General features: G+C 32.3%; 1 protein-coding gene across 1 annotated transcript; it reads right to left on the bottom strand.

The window, feature by feature from the left end:
- Positions 1-2,734: 2,734 nt before the first annotated feature.
- LOC114340462 (alpha-tocopherol transfer protein-like) lies at positions 2,735-21,936 on the bottom strand. Its single transcript, XM_028291207.2, has 6 exons — positions 21,718-21,936; positions 14,998-15,157; positions 10,090-10,342; positions 8,659-8,769; positions 8,459-8,561; positions 2,735-2,997 (listed from the first exon to the last, which is right to left on the bottom strand). The coding sequence occupies exons 1-6, from the start codon at positions 21,854-21,856 to the stop codon at positions 2,849-2,851; spliced, it is 915 nt and encodes a 304-aa protein (XP_028147008.1). The 5' UTR covers positions 21,857-21,936; the 3' UTR covers positions 2,735-2,848.
- Between the last annotated feature and the right edge of the window lie 2,732 nt (positions 21,937-24,668).

The following is a 24,668-nucleotide window of genomic DNA, read 5'->3' as shown; positions in this document are numbered from 1 at the left end:
GGTCTTGAAGTCAACCTTAAGAAAACTAAAGCCATGTGTATTGGAGGAACAAAGCAGTCCATTACATTAGACAATGGGGCAGAAATTAAACACTGCGAGGAATACAAGTACCTGGTACCTGCTAGTACAAGTACCACCCTGCTTTATTCCTTTCGTGACCTTAAATCCCTCAGGCATCCTTGATCCAGTTTTAATTTTTGCAATCGTTTCATTATACAGACTTTGGGCTGCTTTGATAAGACCATGTTTAATGTTGGTTTGATGTAGGGTTGACCATAGTTTGCTGAGGGGTACACTGTCATATGCTTTTTGTAAGTCTACGTATACCAGGAGAATTTCTTTATTGACGGCTGTTTTTTCTCAGTAACTTGCGTAATAGAGTACAGGTGGTTTAGTGTGGACCGCCCAGCTCTAAAACCAGTGTACAAGAATTCATCTGTACTCAGTAGATATATCTTAAAAACACCCTGTAATTATCTACGATAATTACTTTCAGTTATTTATGTCATCATAACAATATTACAACCTTCATTCGATTATATAAATATTGTTATCCTAGATCACGATTCACTAATAATTGCAGAGTCAATTATAAACACTTTTCATGGTCGATGCTGAATAGGCATTTCTAAATATATAAACAGCAAAACTATAACAAGGGAATTCTTATTATTATATGAGACATTCGTCATTCTATTTTGGTGATCAGACGTAATATTTCCACATTAAAGATAGTGTCTCTTTCTACACGAGACGTTCTTTGGGTGCGGTGCTACCAGCTTATGCTCATGCGAGTGTAAATAAAACAACTCAACAAGTAAAAGCGTATCAATTATTCCACCCCTCGGATAAGGGATAACCACCCTCACCGGGAGCAGATAGCCTTAATGCAAGGGCTGTCATACCAGCTTGCTCCTCTGCTTCGTAATCTCTCTAGTCATTTTCTATTTTGTTCTTAATAAGTTTCCTATACATCCTACTTATTGTGCTGTTTACCGCAATTCCTCTGTAACTTTTACATTAGTATTTGCTGCCCTTTTTGTGGATGGTTGACATGATAGATAATTTCCATTCTTTTGGTAATTCGGCACCATTTAGGCAATCTTGGAAGAGTTTTCTTAGCTGTTCCTGGAGTTTTTCTGTACCAGTTTTCACTAATCCTGCAGGGATGTCACCAGGACCAGGGGACTTTTATGGATGGTGCATCACCTCTTAATCGAATTTAAAAATGAAACATGAGCTGTTTTATAATTTTTAATTTAATATAAAAATATGTCCTTGGTTGGCTCCCAATTCCTTCCGCTTTCCCTACTTCTGAAGAAATAATGCTGCCTAGCTTCACTCCACGCATAATTTTCACATATTACCGTCAACTCTGGGGTGCGCAGTCTGATTCCCATAAAGGTTTCTAATTATTTTCAGACCTTAGTTGTTAATTCCTGCTTCTTTAGTACATGCATCATCATGGTGTCCTGTAAGCATGAAGCATATCGCATGACAAAAAACGCTTTCTCGTAATCAACCAGATATATGCGTATACGTCGCAATTGACGGCTCTGCATCTGTGGAATAAGACTTGTATTGAAAACAAAGCTTCTTTCGTACCAACAGCAAATACATGCTAGTAACCAAAAATCCAATAGCAACAGATAGGGAGAACATAAATATTAATGACCACAACTTCGAAATAGTGAAAGAGTTATATCTGGAGGTGGCAAAAATAGATAACAACCACATAGGTATCAGCAAGGATAGCTACAGGGAATAACGCGTTATATTATACTCCTTATCATCATTACTGAGGTCTAAGCTGCTAAAAAGACAATCTAAATTAAGACTGTACATGTCAATGATTCGCCCAATTGTTACTTATGGAAGGGAAACATGGACTCTACACCAGTGGAAAATAAGTAAGCTGCTGTTATTTCAACGGAAGGTTCTCAGAATGATATTTGACCCTCAAAGAGATATATTGTGACCCTGTATATGGTCTCTGTAGATGTATGGCGACTCTGTATGGTACTGAAAACATCGTCGGATATATAAACACTAACTCAGATAAGATGGGCAGGTCATACGGTAAAATAAGATGATGACAGAGCGTTGACGAAAGTATTATTTGAGCGATCAGACAGTATATGACCAATTGGCCCTCCTAGATAACCCGGGAGCAGCAGCGCCGTTAGAAAAAAACCTAACATTTTATCCTTTTCCGTGATAACTTAATGAACAAAATTGCAACATAACTTTCCACTTGTAAGTGCCTCGAGGAAGATTGTAGTAATGCGTGGGAATTTTTTTTTTATTTTTTTTTATTTTTAATATTTTTTTTGTGGAATTTATGGCTTTAGTGAGAACCAATTAGTTCTAAAATTGTTAGAAATAGATATTTTTAACATAACAAGTAAACAAAAATATTATTAAATAGAAATTTATTTTAAATTCGTATTTAAATTCGTATTGTGAGATTATTGTCTACGCGCGACTGCTTACGTGACAGAAGTGAGCGCGACTGTTCCCGGAATAAAGATGGAAGGAATATGTTGAAGCCAATTTATCTAGGATTGGGGTACAATGGAAAATTGAAGAACAAGATCGTAGTCTGGAGGGCTATAGTGGATATGACGAAGACTCGCCCCGAGTTGGAAAGCCTGTCAAGAATAAGAAAATATTATTAATACCAAAACGAGTATTAGTAGTAAGACTAAACCAGACTAAAGTAAACTACACTAAGTACACTAAAAAAGTTTATTTAAAACTAGTAACTTAATAAACTAAAATACATGGTATGAAATTAACAGTATAACGTATAAAAATATGAACTAAACACTGACAGATAAAAAATGATTTAATCAATCTCAGTTTTCATGTAGTTTCCGTAATATCCCAAAATATCACAATTCTTTCCATACGGTATTCTCAGCGAGTCGTTAACTTTAATATTTTCAAGGATTTCAAATCTGTTTCTGTATTCTTTAAGTTTCTGTAGCCATTCCTCTAAAAAAGAAAATTGTATTGTATTATTTTTTTCGAAATTTTTAAAACTCGAAAACTATCTAGTGAGCTGATAAGTATCCTCCTTCCATTTGGGGCGTTGCGGTATTACAAAAAACGTTAGTTTTAGAAAATCTAACCTTTTTTGGGCACACATCTCAAATTTTAGCACGATGCAACCATTAGCATATTTTTGACAGCTGCAAAAAGTTGGTGTGTTTAGAAAAGTGACGCATATGGACAAACAAAATTTTTGATTAGCGAAAAGTTCAGCTCGAACAAAGAGATAATTTACGACACAAACACCTTTTCTACAGAGCTTCCAGAATTGTATTATTGCGACGTAGACGGCATAAAGATGTTGAAAAATCGTTGAATCGTTATATTCAACTAAAAAGAAGACTATATCATAATTTTTTGGAAAAACATGCTTCATGAAAAAACAAGAAAAACAAAACTGCTTTAAAGTTATTTAAAAATTTATAGTGATTAACTTGTATGGAATCGCGTGACTAAAGTACAACAAATGAGAAAAAAGACATATTTCTCACGAGCGCAAAATATTGTTGGCATGGTGAATGCCGCAAATCAAGCCTGGGAGAAATGTGTCATTTTCTCACGTGTTGTACACTGTACTTTTTCTATGGATGCGTTGTTGTCAAGAGTTCGAACTTCAAAAATTAAATAATTTAGGTGATTTTACGCATACTATAATATTATGTATGCTTAACTTAATATAAAATATACAAGGTGTTCCAAAAGGAGCGGAACGGTCGAATATTTCGCGAACTAAACATTGGATCGAAAAACACGTTTTCAATCATTTTTAAAAATCTATCCAATGGCATCAAATACGATCCCCCACTCCACCTCTTGGAGGTGGGGTGGGGGGCAACTTTAAAATCTTAAATAAAAACCCCTAGTTTTCATTGCAGATTTGGATTCCTTATGTAAAATTTAGCAACTTTTATTCGAAACATTTTTTCGAGCTGTGGATAGATGACGCTATAATCGAAAAAAAAAACAATTATCGTGATACCATATGTAAATTATATAAACCGTCTAATATCTCGAGAAATACAGTTCCAAATAAAAAACCAGAAAATACGTGTTTAATATTTTTCAAAAACCTATCGAACAACACTAAACATCACCCACCACCCCACCCTCTAGAGGTAACTTTAAAATAGTAAACAGCAACATCCATCTTTTATTGCAGATTTTGATTCGTCATGAAAAATTAAGCAACATTTATTCGACGAAACATTTTTTAGAATTGTTGATAGATGGCTCTATAACTGGGAAAAGACGATTTATTAGCGTCATCTATCAACAATTCTAAAAACTGTTTCGAATACATGTTGCTTAATTTTTCATGATGAATCCAAATCTGCAATAAAAAATGTAGGTTGCTATTGAATACTTTAAAGTTACCCCCACCTCACCTCTAGAGGGTGAGGTGGAGGGTCATGTTTAGCGTTATTCGACAGGTTTTTGAAAATATTAAAAACATATTTTTTGGTTTTTCATTTGGAAGTGTATTTCTCGAGATATTAGACGGTTCCTATAATTAGTTACCTTATGGTATCACGATAAATTGTTTTTTCGGATTATAGCGCCATCTACCTATAATTCAAAAATCTGTCTCAATAAAAGCTGCTTACTTTGACATGAGGAATCCAGTTCTGAAATAAAAACTGGGGGTTTCCATTTAAGATTTCAAAGTTACCCCCCACTCCACCTCATTCGAAAGATTTTTGAAAATTATTGAACACGTATTTTTCAGTTTTTCGATACGATGTTTATTTCGAGAAATATTCGACCGTTCCGCTACTTTTGGGACACCCTATATAATAAAATATATACTTAAAATAAATATACATATTATAATATGTAGGTATCTAATGTTCTTAATATTTATATTCATTCATTTAATAAGCAGTCGGTCTTGACGGTCCAGTTAGCTGGGGCTCAGTCGATCGACAAGTTTAGTGGATTTGCGATTTGCGGTCGCTGGTTCGAGCCTCAGCTAGGTCATGAAATTTATAAAAGGCCAACGCCGTAATATAAAACTCAATAGAGTCTACGGCTTGGTCTGGAATAAACTGGCGTCTGATCGGCCTATGGAGGAGCGGTACGGGAAGGGATAAGGGCTTCCGGCTTGGTGATACTCCTCCATAGATCCCTACCGAAGGGCGTTGACGCCTAAGAACGGTGTATACATACATACATTCAATAAGCATCACAATCCCTACAGATTATAGCTAACGCCATGGCGTTTAAAATCCTATTTTTGGGTGAGGTGGATTAGTCGTCTGTCATTTTATAGCTTGCTGTGTGTCTTTGCTGTTCTCGTGACTTTTTTCCATTTCTTCCTGTCCTTGCACTGAACTTTCCAGTCTTTCACATGCATTGCTCTTATGTCTTCTTCTACATTATCCACAGGGCCGTGCGGGGCAATGATGCGGTGAGGCAGCCGCATCAGGCGGCATCACAAGAGGGGCGGCATAATCAGTAAAATCAAAATACAAATAATTGAGCCATTCAATAATTAAAAATATATATAGGACCAAGTGTCAGCCGAAAATATTTAACCGGTGAAGGTACAGAACTTATTTTGACATCGCACACATCTTATGGAAAATATAATGTCACTCAAATTCAATAAAATTTATACGATTAGATTCGTTTTAATATAACGATCAATTCTTATCATTGCGCCAACTCTTAATTATGATTAATTACGGCGCAAATTGCAATTAAAGTTTATCGAAATCACATTTTTTGAGTCCATAAAATGTTAGTTTACAATCATTATTGCTCTGAGTGCTATTCATAACAGCTTAAATCCCGCTGGGCCTAAGCGGATTAGTGAAACTAATCCGCTGATTTATGGAGTACCGAAAATCTGGGTATTTTAAAATATTTTTTCTCTCTCTAACTTATGTACCTACCCATTTGATTTCAGGTTTATTTATATCAATTTCTGCTCTTATTTTTAAAAATGGAGAGTTGGCGCAATGATAAGATTTGATCTTTAATTTAAAACGAATCTATTGGTATAAATTTTATTGAATTTGAGTGACATTATATTTTCCATAAGATGTGTGCGATGTCCTTTGGAAAAATTAGTTCTTGATTTAAAACGGCTCAGAGGACAAGGCTATGATAACGGGGTTAATATGAAAGGAATAAGAAAGGGTGTGCAAAACAGAATATTTGAAAAATATCCGAGGGCGTTTTACGTGACCTGTGCATGCCACCTTAGTCATAAATGACGCAGCGTCTTCTTCTACAGAAACAACAACCTTTTTGTGTATTATACAAGAACTGTACACTTTTTTCTGGTTTTACAAAGCGTTGAGAAGTTCTTAAAAAAACATGTTGCACAACTAACACTAAAACCGTTGAGTACTACTAGATGGTTAAGTCGACTAGATGCATTGAAACCTCTAAGATTTCAATTTTGTGAAATATATAATGCCTTATTCGAAATAGTAGAAGACGTCAACAATGATTCAGAAACTAAAGTCAAAGCACGAGGATTAGTAAAAAATATTAAAAATTATAAATTTATATAAGTACCGTGCAGTTCTTTGGCATGATATTTTATTTCATATAAATTCAGTCTCGAAGACGTTGCAACATGGAACTATTTTGTCAGATTGTGTAAAAATGTCGTCAGAAACTATGGAAAAAATGAAAATTTACTGACAATTTGGCTATGACCAAATGAAAATTACTGATAATGAAATTGCAAAAAATCTTGTAAATAAGTTCCGAATTTCCTGCTGAAAATGACTATTAAGGCAAGAGAAAAATGCGTCAATTTGATCTGTGGATCAGCTCTCAACAGAGGAAGATCAATTATTTAAAGTAAATTTTTTCATCTATATTTTAGACATTGCCTTTAATTCTTTAATTGATCGATGGTCGCTTTTAGAAACTCATAATAAAAATTTTAAATTTTTATATGATATTTTTAAATTGAGGGAAATATAAGAAAAAGGAAAAGGGAAAGATGATAAAATACTAGAAAATCTTCATTCAATATTTTTCATAGAAAAATAATCGGATATAGAGGCAAATGATTTTCTAGAATTATTGCATGCTTTATCCCAATCCCAAATGATCCCATATTCCATGAAACCTTTAGAGGTTTTGAACTATTTGTGCCAAAATAATCTAATTTCTTTATACCCAAATATAGTTGTATCACTAAGGGCCGGTATTATCTGTCCCGATTAAACCTCGGTTAGAGGAATTTTGTCATGCGACGTGCAGAAAGTACCGGCCCTAAGAATTTTATTAACACTCTCTGTCTCGGTAACTTGGGGAAAGAAGTTGTTCAAAACTAAAAATGATTACTATTTACGGAGCTCCATAAGACAAACAAAATTAAAAAAATTTGCACTCATTTCAATAGAGTCCTCACTAGCTGCTCCTTTAGACTACACCAATCATCAGATATGCTCGCTAAGAGCGGTTCCAGACCCGTCGGCTGGAGAAAGAGGAGGTGGGTTTAGTCGGTAGGCGGCTCGTGATACAGAGAGGGCGGGCCGAATCCGACACACCTGGGACACCTTCCCAGCCGGTCTTAAGAAGATTCCCACCTCGAAAAAAAAAGACTACACCAATCTGATTGAGCAGATTTGAGTTTGCCAAAATTAAAATCAAAAGGATAAAATTGTAATTTTCACAAATGTTATTTAATGTTAATACATATTTCATTTAATTTTAAGTATGTTTTGTTTTTAAAATAAAAGTTTTCATTCATTTTGTGTATTTTCATTTAATAAAAATAAATACTAAATAGTATTAAGTTTCAATAATATTGAGTGGGCGGCATTTCGAAGACTTGCATCATATTGAAAAGATGTACCGCACGGCTCTGATTATCCAGCCATCTTCATCTGGGTCTTCCTCTGCACCTGGGCCATAGTGGTGTCCAGTTAGTTATCCTTCTCAACATAACTGATTGTGGGCGTCTCAGTATATGTCGTATCCATTCTAATCGAAGCGATTTTGTATATTTGGCTATGTTTTCTCTCTTTTTTTTCTTTAATTTTGGCATTTGTTTATACCTTATTTATTTAAAATTGTACTTAACAGCTATATTTTAACAGCTTTGAAAGGTAATTCCTGGTAAGTTTTGCTTCAACACATTTTGTTTGACAACAATAATTGTGCTTGTATTGCGCACGTTATCATGGAAACGGCGATCATTATGTATTATGAAAAACCGGCGGAGAACCAGTGAGAAATTATTTCTCAGTGCAATGGCCGACTTTTCTCATTGAGTGAGAACTTCTTTGTTTTGAATCTATATAAGTAGTGAGAAAAATGATTGCACATTGTATAGCATCCATAGACAAATATTATTTATATTTGATACGGATTTTTTTTAATTTCAGTCACATTCATACAAAATATCTTATATTTGTATCATAAACTAAATACTTACTATTAAGTTCGTCTAAACATTTTTCATCGCCGCCATAATCTTTTGGTAAAATTTCTCTTGGAATTACTTTATAAACTTCTTTTATAGAATTGTGGACAAATATCTGCAATAATTATAAATATTAAAGTATTTATAATCTCGAATTAATTAATAAATAAAGCAAGTAATAATAAGAATAATAAAAGTTCACAGTTATGTACCTTTTCACGTAATTCCTTGTTCAAAAACGTTGTACAGAGATAAACTATCTGTTCTGCATATTTGGGCATATTAAAGAAGTGAATTTCTTTTATTTGTTTGTTCCACAGCTCCTTAAATAAATAAAAATAAAAATTAGGACAATATTATAATTACACTTAGACTAAAAGTTATTATGTTGGTTTATAACTTTATCAGTAACACAAACAGAGTAAAGATTAAAATTGGATAAAAATATGTCTTATTTCTTTACCAATGACGATATGGTGATCATGATCATCCCCCATATTCAAGCGCTGACGCATTTTCTTCTGTGAAGTCATGATCTGCGTCTGCTATATTATCTTTGTGTGTGTTGAGTATATGTCTTGTTACTTTGAAAAGTCGGCTTAATTGTCTTTACAAAGGGACGCTAATTGTATCCTAACGTCTGCGGTCCCTCCGGTAAATACCGATCCCCAAAGGATAGAAACTATTTTCACTTATTAATTTATAATAAATGAAAAATTTCCTACCCCTGATGAGATTCAAACTCACGACTCTTGAACCCAAAGGTAGGCTCTCTTACAACTAAGCCACAGAGAAAGTAACAATCTATTAAGGAACGCTAAACAAGGCAATTGTAAGTTTTCAGATTTTAAAAATTTAAAAAGAAAACTGTTTTGCTGATGACCAAATTCTGATTGCTCAAGATGATGACGACTTGAATTATATGACGCGGAAGCCAAAATCGAAGAATATAAAAAATGGGGTCTCGAATTCTACATTAAGAAAACTGAAGTTATTTGATGAGGTAGAAATTAAACACTGTGATGAATACAAGTACCTGGGCATGAAGATAACTTAAGATCGAACACTTGAGGCTGCTATAAAAGACAGAAACATACAGCGTAGAAAAGCCATGATGATGCCGTTCATCACTGATGAACGGCATTGTAATACCATATTTAAAAGTGTAATCAGATATGGCAGTGAAGTATGGACACTGAAGCAAAGAACAGAGAAAATGTTACTAGTAACAGAAATTGACTTCTGGAGAAGAGCAGCAGGCAAATCAAGAAGAGATCGGATATCAAATGAGCAAATACGAGAAATGATGAGAGTCACGCATTCAATAATTATTGATGATATAAAAACAAATCAACTAGTATGTTACGGCCATGTACCTACAGAGAATGCCAGATGACAGGATCCCTAAACAGATTTTGGAGTGGACACCACAAGGGAAAAGAAAAAGAGGAAGGCCGAGAAGAAGCTGGAGGGAGGGAAAAAGAACTAGAGGAAAGACAACTCCCTCCAGGTCTATGGTTAAACAGAGAAGAATGTCGGTTAGTGGTCGGAAGGCGCCGGAGAACGCTGTAACTGATAGTAGTAGTAGTAACAAGGAAACGGTATATTACTCATAATTACCAAGTCAATATTTTTATACTTACTTCGAATATAAAGGCTATTTTTCTAAAATCAGTTGGTGTGAATTTAGGGATATAAGACATCTTAAAATCTTTAAAATCCACAATAAATTTATCCATTACTGCTAAATCTTCACACAAGCGGACTTCGTTCATATTAAAAAATGCTGCTGCTACTATTTTATTTAGGTCGAACAGTTCAGTGTCTCTTGGATAGAATTTGACAAAAAAGACTCGCTCCAGATTATTTGTAAGAGCCGGTAATGGGCATAAAGTGCTAAAACGATAATAATATTTAACGCAAATATTTTATGTAGTTAGTATCAATATGGAGTATAACATAAAGGATCAACCAAAAATTCATATAATCTACATTGATGATCTATTTCTACGAATGCTAGTACTAGGTTCTCCCCTATATTCATTTTTATTTCTATAGTTCTCAGTACAAATATTATATCTTTGCTGTGTTTGTTCTCTGAAGGTCACTTGTTCTTCTTCTAGTTTTTTTTTTTTTCAATTTCGCTTGATATGTCGCCCTATAGTTCTCCTACTTGGTTATGTGCAAGGGCGGATCCAGGGAGGGGGCCATGGGGGCCATGGCCCCCTCCGAGAATTTAAAAAATATATAAATTTAAATATTTTCTGTTCAAATGTTTTTAGTTTCAAACACATATATATGTACAAAACAGAGGATAAATATGTCTTCTTGACTAGAATTGAACAAAAGCAGTATAACGGTAGCTTCAAGAATGACATAGGACGTTTTGTAAATCAAAATGACGATAATTTTACAGAGTGCCGATTGTTAGAACGATCTCGGCAGCCATTAAAATCGTGTAAATTTCCAAATCTGTACACATACAGAATTAAAAAAAAAGAAATAAAGCGTTACTTGGGTCACCAGCGCAGCACTTAGAACAAAGGAGTTGGTTGGTACTTTCGCATATTCAAAAGATATTGTTTTGTAAGTACATATTGCGTTTTATTTTTCTAATGAAAAATATGGTCACAATAAAGGGATGACAGCCCAAAAGCTTGTCACTAAACCTGTATATCATCTTTAGCCAAACTCATGGGCAAAGACGGAGGCATACAAACCCATGAAAAAAAATAATACCACAAGAAATTCGTTCAGGTTGGGCTGGATTTTCTACAAAGCTATCGCAACCCGTAAAAGTCAGCAATTAACCAGATAGACCCTTAGAGATCTAAAGAGATACAAGAAAATTGAGAAAGACTAAGACCAAAAGTAGAGTCTATAGGGTTTTTAGGTCGACAAAAAATTCCTCTTAGAGGCCATCGTGATAATGACCTTCTGCTTCTGAACGAAGGTACTGGACCTAGCAATGAGGGGAATGATTAAGGTTTAACCCGCGAGCAGTCGCGCCGTTAGAAAAAATCTAACATTGTATCATTTTTCGTGATAACTTGATGAAAAATTTTGCAACATAACTTTCCACTCGTAAGTGCGTCGAGAAAGGGTATAGTAATGCGTAGGTTTATTTTTTTCTCCTTTTTTTTTCTTCTTTTTTTTGGAATTTATGGCTTTGGCGAAAAAAAAATTAACTTTAATAATTGTTAGAAATGATATTTCTAACATTACAAGTAAATAAAAATACTATAACATAAAGATTTGTTATAAATTCGCGTCTAAATTTGTATTGTTAGACAAAATCTAACGCGCAACCGATTACGTGACAGAATAGAGCGCGATTGTTCCCGGGTTAAAGTCGCATCATGAGATAAGACTCTTAAACACTTATTCACAGAATCTTCCTTAGTAACATACATTAGTAGCACCATTCAAAATAAATTGATAACATGTTCTGAAGAAATAATTGAACAAATTATAAATCAGGTTCAGAGTGCAAATTATTACTTTGTCATATTTGACGAAACGACCGACGACGTATCCCACATGGAACAGCTTTCTCTAAATTTGAGGTACATACACAATAACAATATTCGTGAAAACTTTGTTGGGTTTGCTTATGAGAATATAAAAATAATTAGTAAAAATCAAGGAAGAGGGCAAAAAGAAGGCCTGCCAGGAGAAGCATTCGAAAAAATAGTATTAAACTTATTGAAAGAACTGCACTTGGATCCGAAGAAATGTGTAGTAATCCGTACTGACTTTAATAACGTTAAGTTTTGAATGTCTTTATGGTCCTCAAAAGTGTGTGAAAAGTGTCTTAAAACACGCCATTGTAGCCCTAATTAAAAAAAAAACACCCCCAGATCCCCTGGTACTCCTTCCCAAAAAACGTTCATGACCCCTCCCGAAAATCGGTCCTGGATCCGCCCTTGGTTATGTGCCCTCTGTTATAAATCGGCAGAATAAGATTATTTTCTTAATAACTTGGTATTTTACTGTGCTTAAATTCCTCATCACAAATGATCCAGAAATAATCTGTTTTTAATTATTTTTGGTGCTTCCATGATTTTTTTACTTTATTCTCTGTGTTCTCTTCTCTTATTAGCTTCAGCTTGATGTGTCAACTGAGTTAGCCTTTTATCTTCTTCTAACTTAAATTTACAGATTTTTTACTTTTTCTAAACCGTTTCGTGTGGTTTATAGGTAGGTATTTTGTTTTTTTTTTCTATCTTTCATGCCGTATGTTTATGTTTTCTTTTGTCCTATTAAGGCTTTGATCTTATTACAAAGAGACCTAATTTTATTTATATAATCTCCATTTAAGCTATTCTCAAATTCTTCCCAGGATTTTCGTTTAACATCTGAAGAGCTTATTGCAACATAATGGTAAGCCACAATTCTACAGAATTCTCTTTTATTGCATTATGTATTTAAAGAAACCTATGTTAAGCCATATAAAAATTATTTGGTGATGACTGCAATAGATGGCGGAGTTATTGCTGTATCGTGTTTATACAATCGCCCATTTCTGTTCACTTTTTCGCGTAAAACGTGGTAAGCCACATTAAAATGGCGTCGACATCACGTGCACGTGCTGAATTAAAAGCGGTTTTAAGCGAAAATAGCAGTTTAAATGTCAATTTTATTGATGATAGGGATGACAGTGTAGCAGACAAAGACTATAAGCCCAGTGGCGATGATTTTCCGTCTCAATCTAGTGAGGTAAGCTTTATTTTATGATTTTTTGGCTTACCATGTTTTTGCACAAAAATATTCATATATATTACATGGAACAATATGGTATGCCATGTGGCTTATCGAGTTATTGATATAAGATTTTTGAAATATTCGCAAATTCTAGAGTGTAATACAGTCTCTTTTTGTTGTTCTAGGATGAATTGCAGGAACCAATACCCAGACTTTTTAAAGATAAGGAGGTTAATCCAGAGAAGAAAAAACCAACAAGATGGAGACAACGAAATGAGGAAAACTATGATCGAAATGAAAGAAAAAGAAGCCGTAATCGTAATTCGGGACAGCAGTATACTTCTAAGAAAACCAAGACGATTATTAGTTCACGTGAAATTGGCGAAGAAAATTCCGTTTTACGGAAAGGCAGACCTGCAATAATAGAGTTGTCAAACATTCCCAAGAAATATAACGAACCTCTGAAAATTGCGAAAAATAAACTGGACAATATAAAAAGTTTGTTACCTTATATCCCGCCAGTCTACCACACTTTTTATAATCAGTTAAACGCAGCTTCTGAAGTTAATGAAGAAGTGGAAATTGTAGAAACATAACTTAGTTGATTTTTTTGTATTGCGATTTTTTAAATTTAAGAACATGTTAAGCCACATATTTTTTTAATAAACTTATTTTTTTAATATAAATATGTGTTTTTTTTGTGAAATAATAAATGTACATGTATTTTAATAACTAATATAACTAACTAACAAGCGTCCAGGTTGTTACATTTAAACCAATATTTTTTAGATTTTTTTAAAACTTTAAACATTGATATCTCGGTTTTATTATTTTGTGGCTTACCATTATGTTGCAATAAGCTCTTCTTTACTACCTTTTTGGTATTTTTTTATTCTTCATCATCGTCATAAGTGGCGCGACATTCCATTGTGGGTCTTGGCATGCCCGAAAAGAAGTCGCCTCCTGTCGATTTCTGGCAACTTCCCTCCATCTTCTGACCCCTAGAATCTTTGGGTCTTTGTCCATCTTCATCCAATGATCATCAATCCATCTTCTTCGTGGTCATTCCCTACTTCCTGTGCCCTCTGGTTTTTAAAATGTTTATTTCTTAGAGTATTCGTGATCTGACATCCTAGCAATGTGTCCAGCCCATCTAAGTTTCTGGACTAGCAGACTCTATAGCCACGAAGTTGTATCTTCGACGCCATAGCCCATTTTCATTTACAGCCCCAAAAATTTTTCTAAGAAATTTTCTCTCAAAAATACCAAGAAGTCTTTCATCACTTTGAGATAAAGACCATGTTTCAGTCCCGTATATCAAAACCGGTCAATTTTTTTTTTGGTCGGTCATTTTTTTTGTTTTTATCTAGTTTCTTTGTCATTTGTAATCTTTGTTGAACGTATAATTTTTTTCTTAATTCCACAGAATTCTTTTGTTGATTTGTATATTAACCTCTTTAATATTATCAATTTTTCATATAGTGAACACTCTTGTTTAACATTTTCGTATTTTTGTCTTATTTATTTTATTTTCGTAGGTGTTACTATGTAATTTTGTTTGTATTTGGTGTCATGGTGTCCTTATATTGATCTTGCTATACTATACTTTATACTCTCTAATTCAATATATTATACATATATTATTTTCACTGTTACTGGAATATGTTGTGTGTTCAGTTCCTCTTTAATTATTATCTACTTTTTTATCGTCGTTTCTAGCTCTTGTTAATTAATTACAATATTTAATCAGGAATAAACCTTTCCTATCATAAATGCGATAATATAAATATTATGAAAATGATAAATAGAGCTTGTATTAGGTATGTACATATTTGGAGCTAACTTACCATATATCATAAGTTGCAGTCATGTGGCATGATGTTGGATTTGTTTGTTCGAAATATTCTGGCATAACTGTTCTAATGGCGTAATACATATCCAAGCACTGCTTCGTCCTTTCTGTGCTGAACTGACATATCGTCAAGAAATATTGGATCATAGAATCAGCTGAAAAATTATATTGGATATGTATAATCATGTCTCAGATACTATAGTTAAGAAAAAATATTTATCTAAGTGAATTAAGGGCGTAGGTGCAAAATTTCGCACCAATGTGTTTTAAATGCATCTATTTTTTTTTCGAATCCCGAGAAAACTAGTAAGTATTTTTTTAATTTAAACGCAGAATGAAAGATTGCATTGTGAAAGTCCTTGAAAACTTCTACAATATTTATTTTAATAAGTTACAGTGGTGAAAAAAAAGAGAAAATTGAATGTTATTTTAAAATTTCAAATATCTCATTCAAAAGACACTGGTTATTCATTATATAAAATATATTTGGTTATTTATTATACAGGGTGGTCCTTAAGTAATTGTATAAAAAGAAACAGTAGATTCTACAGTCTAAAATATTACGATTTAACCCAACTTACTTTAATAAAATATTGATATTAAGAAAGATACAGGGTGGTAAAATTAAACTTTTTTTTTATTTATTATTGAATATTTTCTGACAGGTATGAGATAACAACATGAAATTTGGTATGTGGGGTTTTTTTGGGTTAAGAAAACTAAATTCCCTACCAAAAATTATGTATTGCCCAGAGGGCGCCACACACGCCTTTCAGCACTCATTTATTACGTTCAATTTTTTTTATCCCTCACTCTGTATAATTTTGACATTAAAATTTTTATTCTCCTGTTAGCTTTACTTAAAAAAGGTATACTTCTTTCATCTCCCTAAACTCAACGGTTTTCGAGATAAACGCATTTTAAATCTGCGATACACCATCATTTTTAGCATAATCATTGTACCTAGTTACACCCGAAAAATAACTTAAAACCATAAAATTATCCAAAAATGTATCGCAAATTTCTTCAAATGGAATTTGCGATGCAATGACATAAATTTGAGAACTGGCACAATTATTATGGTTTTAAGTTATTTTTCGGGTGTAACTACAAAAACATTATTCTAAAAATGATGGTGTATCGCAGATTTAAAACGCGTTTATCTCAAAAACGGTTGAGTTTAGGGAGATGAAAGAAGTATACCTTTTTTAAGTAAAACTAATAGGAGAATAAAAATTTTAATGTCAAAATTATACCTAGTGAAGGATAAAAAGAATTGAAGTAATAAATTAGTGCTGAAAGGCGTATGTGGCGCCCTCTAGGTAATACATAATTTTTGGTAGAGAATTTAGTTTTCTCAACCCAAAAAATCCCCACATACCAAATTTCATGTTGTTATCTCATACCTGTCAGGACATATTCAATAATAAATAAAAAAAAAGTTTAATTTTACCACCCTGTATCTTTTTTACTATCAACATTTTATAAAAGTAAGTTGGGTTAAATCGTAATATTTTAGAGTGTAGAATCTACTGTTTCTTTTTGTACAATTATTTAAGAACCACCCTGTATACCTACTATGTATTATTGACTTTTAGTAGCTCTCGGTAATTATGTAATCTTTTATTCTGCTTTTAAATTTTTCAAAAATACTTATTAGTTATCTAAGAAATCGAAAAAAGTGAATGCATTTAAAACATATTGGCGCGTGTTTTATAATGTCGATAAACGCAACAACAGAAGAAGAGATAAACAGACAGTAGACAGTAGACAACAGAAGGCAGTAGATTAGAACAAACAACATCTTGTATAAGATAACTCCAAAGTGTAATCTGGAACGTAAATATCAAAGAAAAAAAAACAAAATAAAATGATATACCAGAAAATAGTACGAAGTATTATCACATAATATGCAGTAGAAATTTAGACCATAAAAAAACCAAGGAAGCATTCTAACGACCGAAATGAAATACTAGAGAAAATGTACGCCAGGTACGATATTGCGCATGCGACTATCAACTGATCGCGTTCTGTCGACGTCACAATGAGAGTAGCCGCTGTCGGAATACATATGTTTTTTATATGGGAGTTTTATCGATTTTTTAGCTTTTGAGGAGATTTTTGTGAGATTTAAGTTGATTAGTAGGCTTGTTAGTGTGAAAGAATTATTATTTACCCCTTAATGTATTGTCTCCAAAATTAGTTTATTTAAAAAACAACTGAAGGGTATCTTAAAATAAGTTTGTTTTATTATTCTGAGATGTTTGATAGTTTAAGATTTATTGTTTATAAAGTACAGCTTTCTTAAAACTTTTGTAAATGGACGCCGTTAATTAATAGATAATCTACAAATAATTAGTTTCGAAATTTCATTCGGTCGACAGATTATTGAATTTTACAAAAATGATTGAAATTTAAAGATCGATAACTATATAATTCTGTATAATATTGATGATTTGATATACTATATAAATTATATCCAAAGTTCTTAAGAGGAAACAGTAGCGATCAACAGGTAGCAAAAACGCGTTCCAAGATTGCGGCTGTAATTTTGAATATTTTTTCGAGATATTTGGCACACTTATTCGTAATATAATAAAGAATGGCGGTACAGAGCCCAATTTGAAAAATATATTAATATGTGGAAATTACTCTGTAATTAAATACAATATTAAAAAAACGAGCCTGAACATTAAGAAGAACAAAAAAATACACTTTCTTCAAATAAACTTTTTTATCCGATGCCTAGATTTTGTGTCATTTTGGAACTACTAAAATTTTTTATTTCATTAGTATGTAGTTCCAAAATGACACAAAATCTAGGCATCGGATAAAAAAGTTTATTTGAAGAAAGTGTATTTTTTTGTTCTTCTTAATGGCGGTACAGGCTCGTTTTTAAACGCTTTTATTTAGTTCAATAGTTTGCGTCAAATCTTTAGACGTTAATTTGAGTGCCTTTTCTCCAATGCAAATGAATGAAAATTTGCAGACATATGCATTCGCGGGAACAATACACGAATAATCAATAATTTTTTTTTATGTTTATTTCTCTTGTTTTTTACAATGTAAAAACTTGAAACTTTTACGTGTTGTAGCTAATGATATGAACTATACATAATTTCACTTTTTACGTTAATTGTTTACGTTATGCTTCATAAATAAACAATAAAATTTCAAATTTTTTGCTGATTCCGACAACTTTTCATGTTAGTACATCATATGTTTTATACATATTTTAAGAAACATGACGATATATTTTAATGTTTAAAAACTGTAAGACTAAAAAGTAAAAAATAAAAAAATATGAAAAAAATATTTTTAAGAAACGCTTTTCTTTAGTTACGAGTGACTAAAATTAAAAATATTATAAAAAAAATCAACTAAAAAGCAAACAATAAAAAAAATTGAAAAAATCTAACACATTCGTTAAAGAAAAGTGTGGGGCGAAAAGCGTTTATTCAATGAAGACGCGCCACGCTTTTCTTTGACGAATGTGTTAGATTTTTTCAATTTTTTTATTTTTTGCTTTTTGGTTGATTTTTTTTATAATGTTTTTAATTTTAGTCACTCGTAACTAAAAAAAAGCATTTCTTAAAAATTTTTTTTTTTCATATTTTTTTATTTAATATTGTATTTAATTACAGAGTAATTTCCACATATTAATATATTTTAAAATTGGGCTCTGTAGCGCCATTCTTTATTATATTACGAATACGTGTGCCAAATATTTCGAAAAAATATTCAAAATTACAGCCGCAGTCTTGGAACGCGTTTTCGCTACCTGTTGATCGCTACTGTTTCCTCTTAATTACAATTTACGCTATATATGTCAGTATATACCTACTCAATATTTTTCCTATGCTAAATAGTTCAAATTTCAAAATTGCTGTGGTATACTGAAGACCAAAGTAATAATTATTTATTCATCAAATTTTGCCCTATCGCAAAACAAAATTCTGACATAAATACGTATCAGTTATCAATAGTTCCGACTGGACGTTATTAGATAAAAAATAAATATCATCTTAGAGTGACTCAACCCCGGCTGGGCATTGGGCAATAAAAAAGGTAATTAGGTACCTATTTAGATACTGCCACATCTATAATATACTGCCATTTTAGTCCAGAGAAATAAGATTTTTGTCGGGACACTTGAGCAGCCAGGTTTCAAATGGGTTTTTTGGGTACTATATACCTAATACATTATAAATACAAAAATGCCCGTCACAGTTCAGACGGGAAATTTAGTTATTAACAAATAAGGGTCAAAAATGGCAGTTTTTTCGTTTAAATCGCTACAGATAAAAATAGGGTAATTAAATATCTTCCACTTTCCACTTACACGTGGATTGACCAAGTCTCCGAAGGGGGCCAAAGAAACCTCCAGAAGAATTGGTGGTAAAAATGCATTAACTGGATACTATATTTATTAATAATTTTAATGGGTCGGGACTTCAGTTCAGGGAAAAATTATTTGCAAATACTTATTGATTTGTCTGAAAAGATTGAATGTGATTACAAAACCAAACACCTGTTTTTTCGGTCGCGCATGTATTTTAGGATTAAGAAATTAAACAATACTTAAGAAAATATGAGAAATAAGAGAAAATGAAAGAAAATTGTAACTTAGTCTTGTGTTTTATTTGTTTTGTGATTTTATTTCACACCATTAATAATCAATTATTTTCATCTGCTTAAGTGCAACTAAATGAAGGCTCGATTCATAGGCGCCCATATATATGGGTTGGGGGAGCCATGGCCCCCCTTGGCTTTTCGGGTGCTTTAAACTATATATTGTCGTCCAAACTATACAAAATATAATATGCAACTTCTTCAAGTCTAGCCCCTCTACAAATTTTTATATGTACGCAAATGGCTCGATCCCCTCCTTAACACTGGACCCAAATAAGACAAGCCAATCAAAAACAAGCTCGTAAAATTTATTTAAAAAGCGACAAATACAAAAAACAATTTGAATATAGGTACATCACAAATTTATTTTAGAAATTTATTTTGTTCATTGTATTGTTAATTAATTTTTTAAATCAAAATAATAAAACACCTACATTTCAATAAATCCTAAATAGTTAAACAGAAATTATATTAATCTACTAAAATGCCTCTTTATGACCAATTTAAAACTAATTGTGTTCCCAGCGCTAATGTTTTAAATGGGGAATATTTAAAATCACTCTCATTGTGACGTCATGCGCGAACTCATCCGAATTTCGGATATTCCGGCTATCGTACCTGGCGTCTTTGTACCATGCTCCAAATACACAAGAAATATTTCTTAGATTTATAAATATCTAACCAGAGACAGGCACATAATAGAAGTAATAATGGATATGTACAAAAATAATACAAACACAGTAAGAACTAATAACGAGGAATCCAGAAAATTTACTACAAGTCAAGGCATCAAACAGGGATGAGTGTTGAGTTCACTGCTGTTCTCAGTGGTACTGGATGCAGCAATAAAAAAAGCCAAGAGCCAATAATGAGGAAACTAACATTAGGATACTGGAAAATGAAACATATTCAACTATCGGAGCTACTATTTGCAGACGACATGGTATTGATAGCAGAAAACAGAGAAGACTTACAGAACAATTTTGAAATCCTAGAAGAAGAACTATCAAACATAAATATGAAAATAAATATAGAGAAAACGGGAATATAGAATTAGACGGGAAACAACTAGAGCAAATAGAATATTATAATCACCTAGGAGTAATAATTGAATCTAATGGTAAACAAGACATGGAAATAAACGAGAAAATGGGACGAAGGGGAAGCTTATTTAAAACTATTAAAACAACATTTTTGGGGAAAAAAAGATACCGGAGGAAGTCAAAACGGCCATCGTTAGATCAGTAGTTAAACCAGCAATCATATATGGTAGCGAAACATGGACATTGACGGGGAGACACAAATCCAGAGTCAATGCTATAGAAATGATATTCCAGAGGAAAGTAGCAAACAGAAAGAGGACAGAAAAAATACGAAATGAAACAATCAGACAAAATCTAAACCTAAAACAAATCAATGAAAAAATAGTACAGAGATAACTTAGATGGTTCGGGTACGTATGTAGAATGTTGAAGGAGAGGCTAGCAAAACGAGTGTTCGAAACGAGAGTCCAGGGAAAAAACAAAAGAGGAAGACCAAGAGTTATGTGGGTAGATGAAGTCAAGAAGAAGTCGAGAAGAAAGGATTGACATTGGAAAGTGCAATAAACCTAACACAAGATAAGAAATCATGGAGACTACAATGCCAAACCCAACTCCACCAGCCTTACACCTAACGGAAAAAGGCTTAGGACTAAGTAAGTAAGTAAGTAAGTAAACAACATGCTAGAACATTGGTACATAAAGTCGAGTCCTGCGGTAAGTCTGCGAAATATCATGCCGTAATGGTCAAAATCCCTAGTTTGTATCACAGAAATGTTTAACTTATTAAAGTACATAATAACATTTTAAATCAAAAATGCTTTATAGTTAAAAATCAATTATTCTGGAAATATTTGAATAAAATCCTGGAAAAAATGGAACATTTTTTCGAAAACTTTTCCGATTTATGTCAAAACGACCTAAAATAGGAAAATTATCCTGAGTTGCAATTTTATTTGATGAAAAGAAGATGTACATAGTAGTATTTAAAGCAAATGTTAATATCAATAATACAATGCAAAGATAACAGTTATCATACTTACATGGTGTTTCTGGTAAATGTTTTTGGGTTTTCAACCACCTCTTTATAACATCAACTTCTGCATTAACAGTTTTTTCATTTTTGCCAAAGAACTTCCACACTAATTCACGATCAGTTTTATAGAATGGCTGAGATGACATATTTTTTTCTAAAATTTAAAGATAGTCAAACAACAACCTGAGTATCAAACGGGAGTTTAAGATCTCAACTGAATATTTTACAACTTTACAAAGCTTTTATATTGAGTTACTTATAGTATAATTTTTAGTTTTAAATTTGTATAAAAACATATTTTTGTTTATTAGGACAATGTTTTTGCTATATTTGGATTCAAGACGCAATAATTTATATGCAGAATCTATTTTTGAATTTATTCAATTAGTTTCATTGGTAAATATTTATTTGTGTGAAAACCATTAGCAAAACAAAATATTTGTTACTTTTTAAAACGTCAAATCAACTGCTTGAATCACTATTAGACCATCGGATTTTAGCAAGAAAAAAAAGAAATTTAGAGTTGAACCAGGTTCGTTTTTGAGAAATTTGAAATTTTTTATTTTCCGCACCTTTTCCGAGATAACATTTTTCGTTTTTCCCATACGCCGGTATGTCTTTTTTGCATGGCCCTTACCGTGGTAACTAACACATTTTCAAGGGGCATGAACTAGAAAACGAACACTGGTCTATTAACTTACATATTTAGGCCATAATTAAAACCCTAAGGCACCAGTTTAGTAGCCCTTATGCCAAAATTAAAAAAAAAATTGAGTCAATACTGCTCTATTGATTTGACCCCACAGTTTCCACATCATATTTTACTCTATAACCACTGGCGAAGCGTCCGTGTAACCACTGTTACCATTGGTAACAGTTAAAAATCTTGCAATAAATATTTTATGACTGTTATGAAATAATTCCATTTATATTTTTTACCAACAGAAATATTTGTTAATAGTACCTAATTCAGTAAATAGCCAACTAGACGCACGAAAATATTGGCGAGATAAATGAATCCATTGCACTTTATTATTAGTCGAGGAAATGAAGCTGAAAAAATAGCAAAACCTCAAAATTTTTTCGTCCAGCATCGATTTGTACAAAAATTTGGTATTAGGCCCTTTACACCCTCTAGTTCATTTTCTATATTGAGCCGTTGTACGCTTTTGTTTTTTTAAGGGTGAAAACTACCCCTAATGGTAAAAAATTATAAAATAACATTTTAAACTTTAATATTGTCAACATTTGGTTCTTATTAGTTACATAATGATTGTTTTATGCTTTAAAAAATACTATCATAATATTTCAACCCTTAAAACCACCCTTGTTGGAGCTATATATAAAAAATTTACTTATCCTAAAAGAATAATTTTGACTTGCATCGATTTACATAAAAATTTGGGATTAGGATCGTCTCACCGTGTACTTCATATTCTATATTCTATATCATTCTTAAGGGTGTTGATTATTTTTAGGGGTGTAAATTACCACTTATTGTCAAAAATTATATAAAAACATTGTAAACTTTAATATGGGTAAAATTTGGTTTTGATTGGGTAAATAATGATTGTTTTATACGTTAGGATATAATATCATATTTCAACCCTTAAAAAGCACCCTTAGTAACATTACAGTTTTTATAAGTAGATATTTTAATAGATCTATACAGAAAAAAAGTAGAATTAAAGAATTACAAAAACATTTATTTAGACAAAAATACGAATTTACAAATATGTACAAATACGAATACAAATAGGTTTTTAGTCATCTTCCAGTATACGAACCGGTTCTGTGGTATTATACATACATTGAAAATTATCCATAAGCGGACTATTCGAAATTTTCGAAAAAAAATTGGTTTTATAAACATAGCTCCTTCATTTTTGGCGATAAAAAGTTTTTTAAAAAATGACTTTGTAGGATTTTTGAAGAGTTATAAGATTGTGTAACCTAAATTCGGTAAGATCCCTTAGTTTTTAATTAGGGTGGGTTTAAATGTCTCGAATAAGGGGGTGTTTGCTCGTAAATAGAGGTTTTAAACAGCTATATCTCGCTAACTGTTCACTGTAATGAAAATCTATGCACAAAAGAATTTTAGCTATTAAAAATGCTACAATTTAGTAATCTTTCATTTTTCTCTTATCTCCAGTATTTTCGGAGATATTTTGAAGTAAATGCTGAAAAATGGGAAATTGCAAAAAATTAATTTGTTTTTAAACTCCAATGTTTCTAAAATTAGACCTTTTAAATAGGTCAAACTTCTTGGGTGTATTTATAATACAAATATAAAAGGAATTGTAGAAAAGTAAAGACCAATTTTTAATTAGGAGGGTAGTTAGGGAGTTGTTTTCACTGATTTTTTCATAGAGAAAAGCAGGTGCCGATCCTTTTTTGATCATAAGTCACTTAATTTTCAGGCTAGAAACTTTTCATTATTATTTTTTGAAAGGTCTAGCTGTATACTTGAAAAAAAAATTAAAGTTTTCCTCGAAAATTGCAAAGTTTTTCCGTTATTTAGCTCTGAATATTTCAAATTATGCATTTGACGAAAAAAGCTAACTTTTAACATGCCGCATCTCTGTTTGTATTGGTCTTAAAGATATTACAGGAAAAAAAATTGGTTTGTCTTACTAAAAGATACAATTTTGATATGTATAGTTTTTTTGATTAAATGCATATTTTTCGAGGTATTCTCAAAAAACCCTCTAAAAAAGTCGATTTTTTCGTCGAAAAACTGTTACTTTCAAGCGCGAATAACTCGAAAAATATTAGTTTTACAAAGAAAATGTAAAATACATTTTTTTCTTAGAATTAGTTTTTACATTGATTTACATGGTTAAAATGTAATAAAAAATTCCCGCCCCGAGATGGGGTGGCAACCACCTCCAAGGTTTTAGCGTACAGCTGCATGATATAGAAAATGATCCTTGGACTATTCCCTACCTTCTGTGAAAA

Source organism: Diabrotica virgifera, chromosome 7 (genome assembly GCF_917563875.1).
Source record: "Diabrotica virgifera virgifera chromosome 7, PGI_DIABVI_V3a".
Lineage (NCBI taxonomy): Eukaryota > Metazoa > Arthropoda > Insecta > Coleoptera > Chrysomelidae > Diabrotica > Diabrotica virgifera.
This window is presented reverse-complemented; position numbering and strand designations above follow the sequence as displayed.

What these genes read in the sequence shown, in the direction of transcription:
- LOC114340462 (XM_028291207.2), bottom strand. Translation starts at nt 21,856, where the DNA reads ATGTCATCTCAGCCATTCTATAAAACTGATCGTGAATTAGTGTGGAAG. An exon ending in ACATTTACCAGAAACACCAT is followed by an intron (nt 15,158 to 21,717) that starts GTAAGTATGATA and finishes ATAATTTTTCAG; the next exon opens with CTGATTCTATGATCCAATAT. An exon ending in ACTGCAACTTATGATATATG is followed by an intron (nt 10,343 to 14,997) that starts GTAAGTTAGCTC and finishes TTATCGTTTTAG; the next exon opens with CACTTTATGCCCATTACCGG.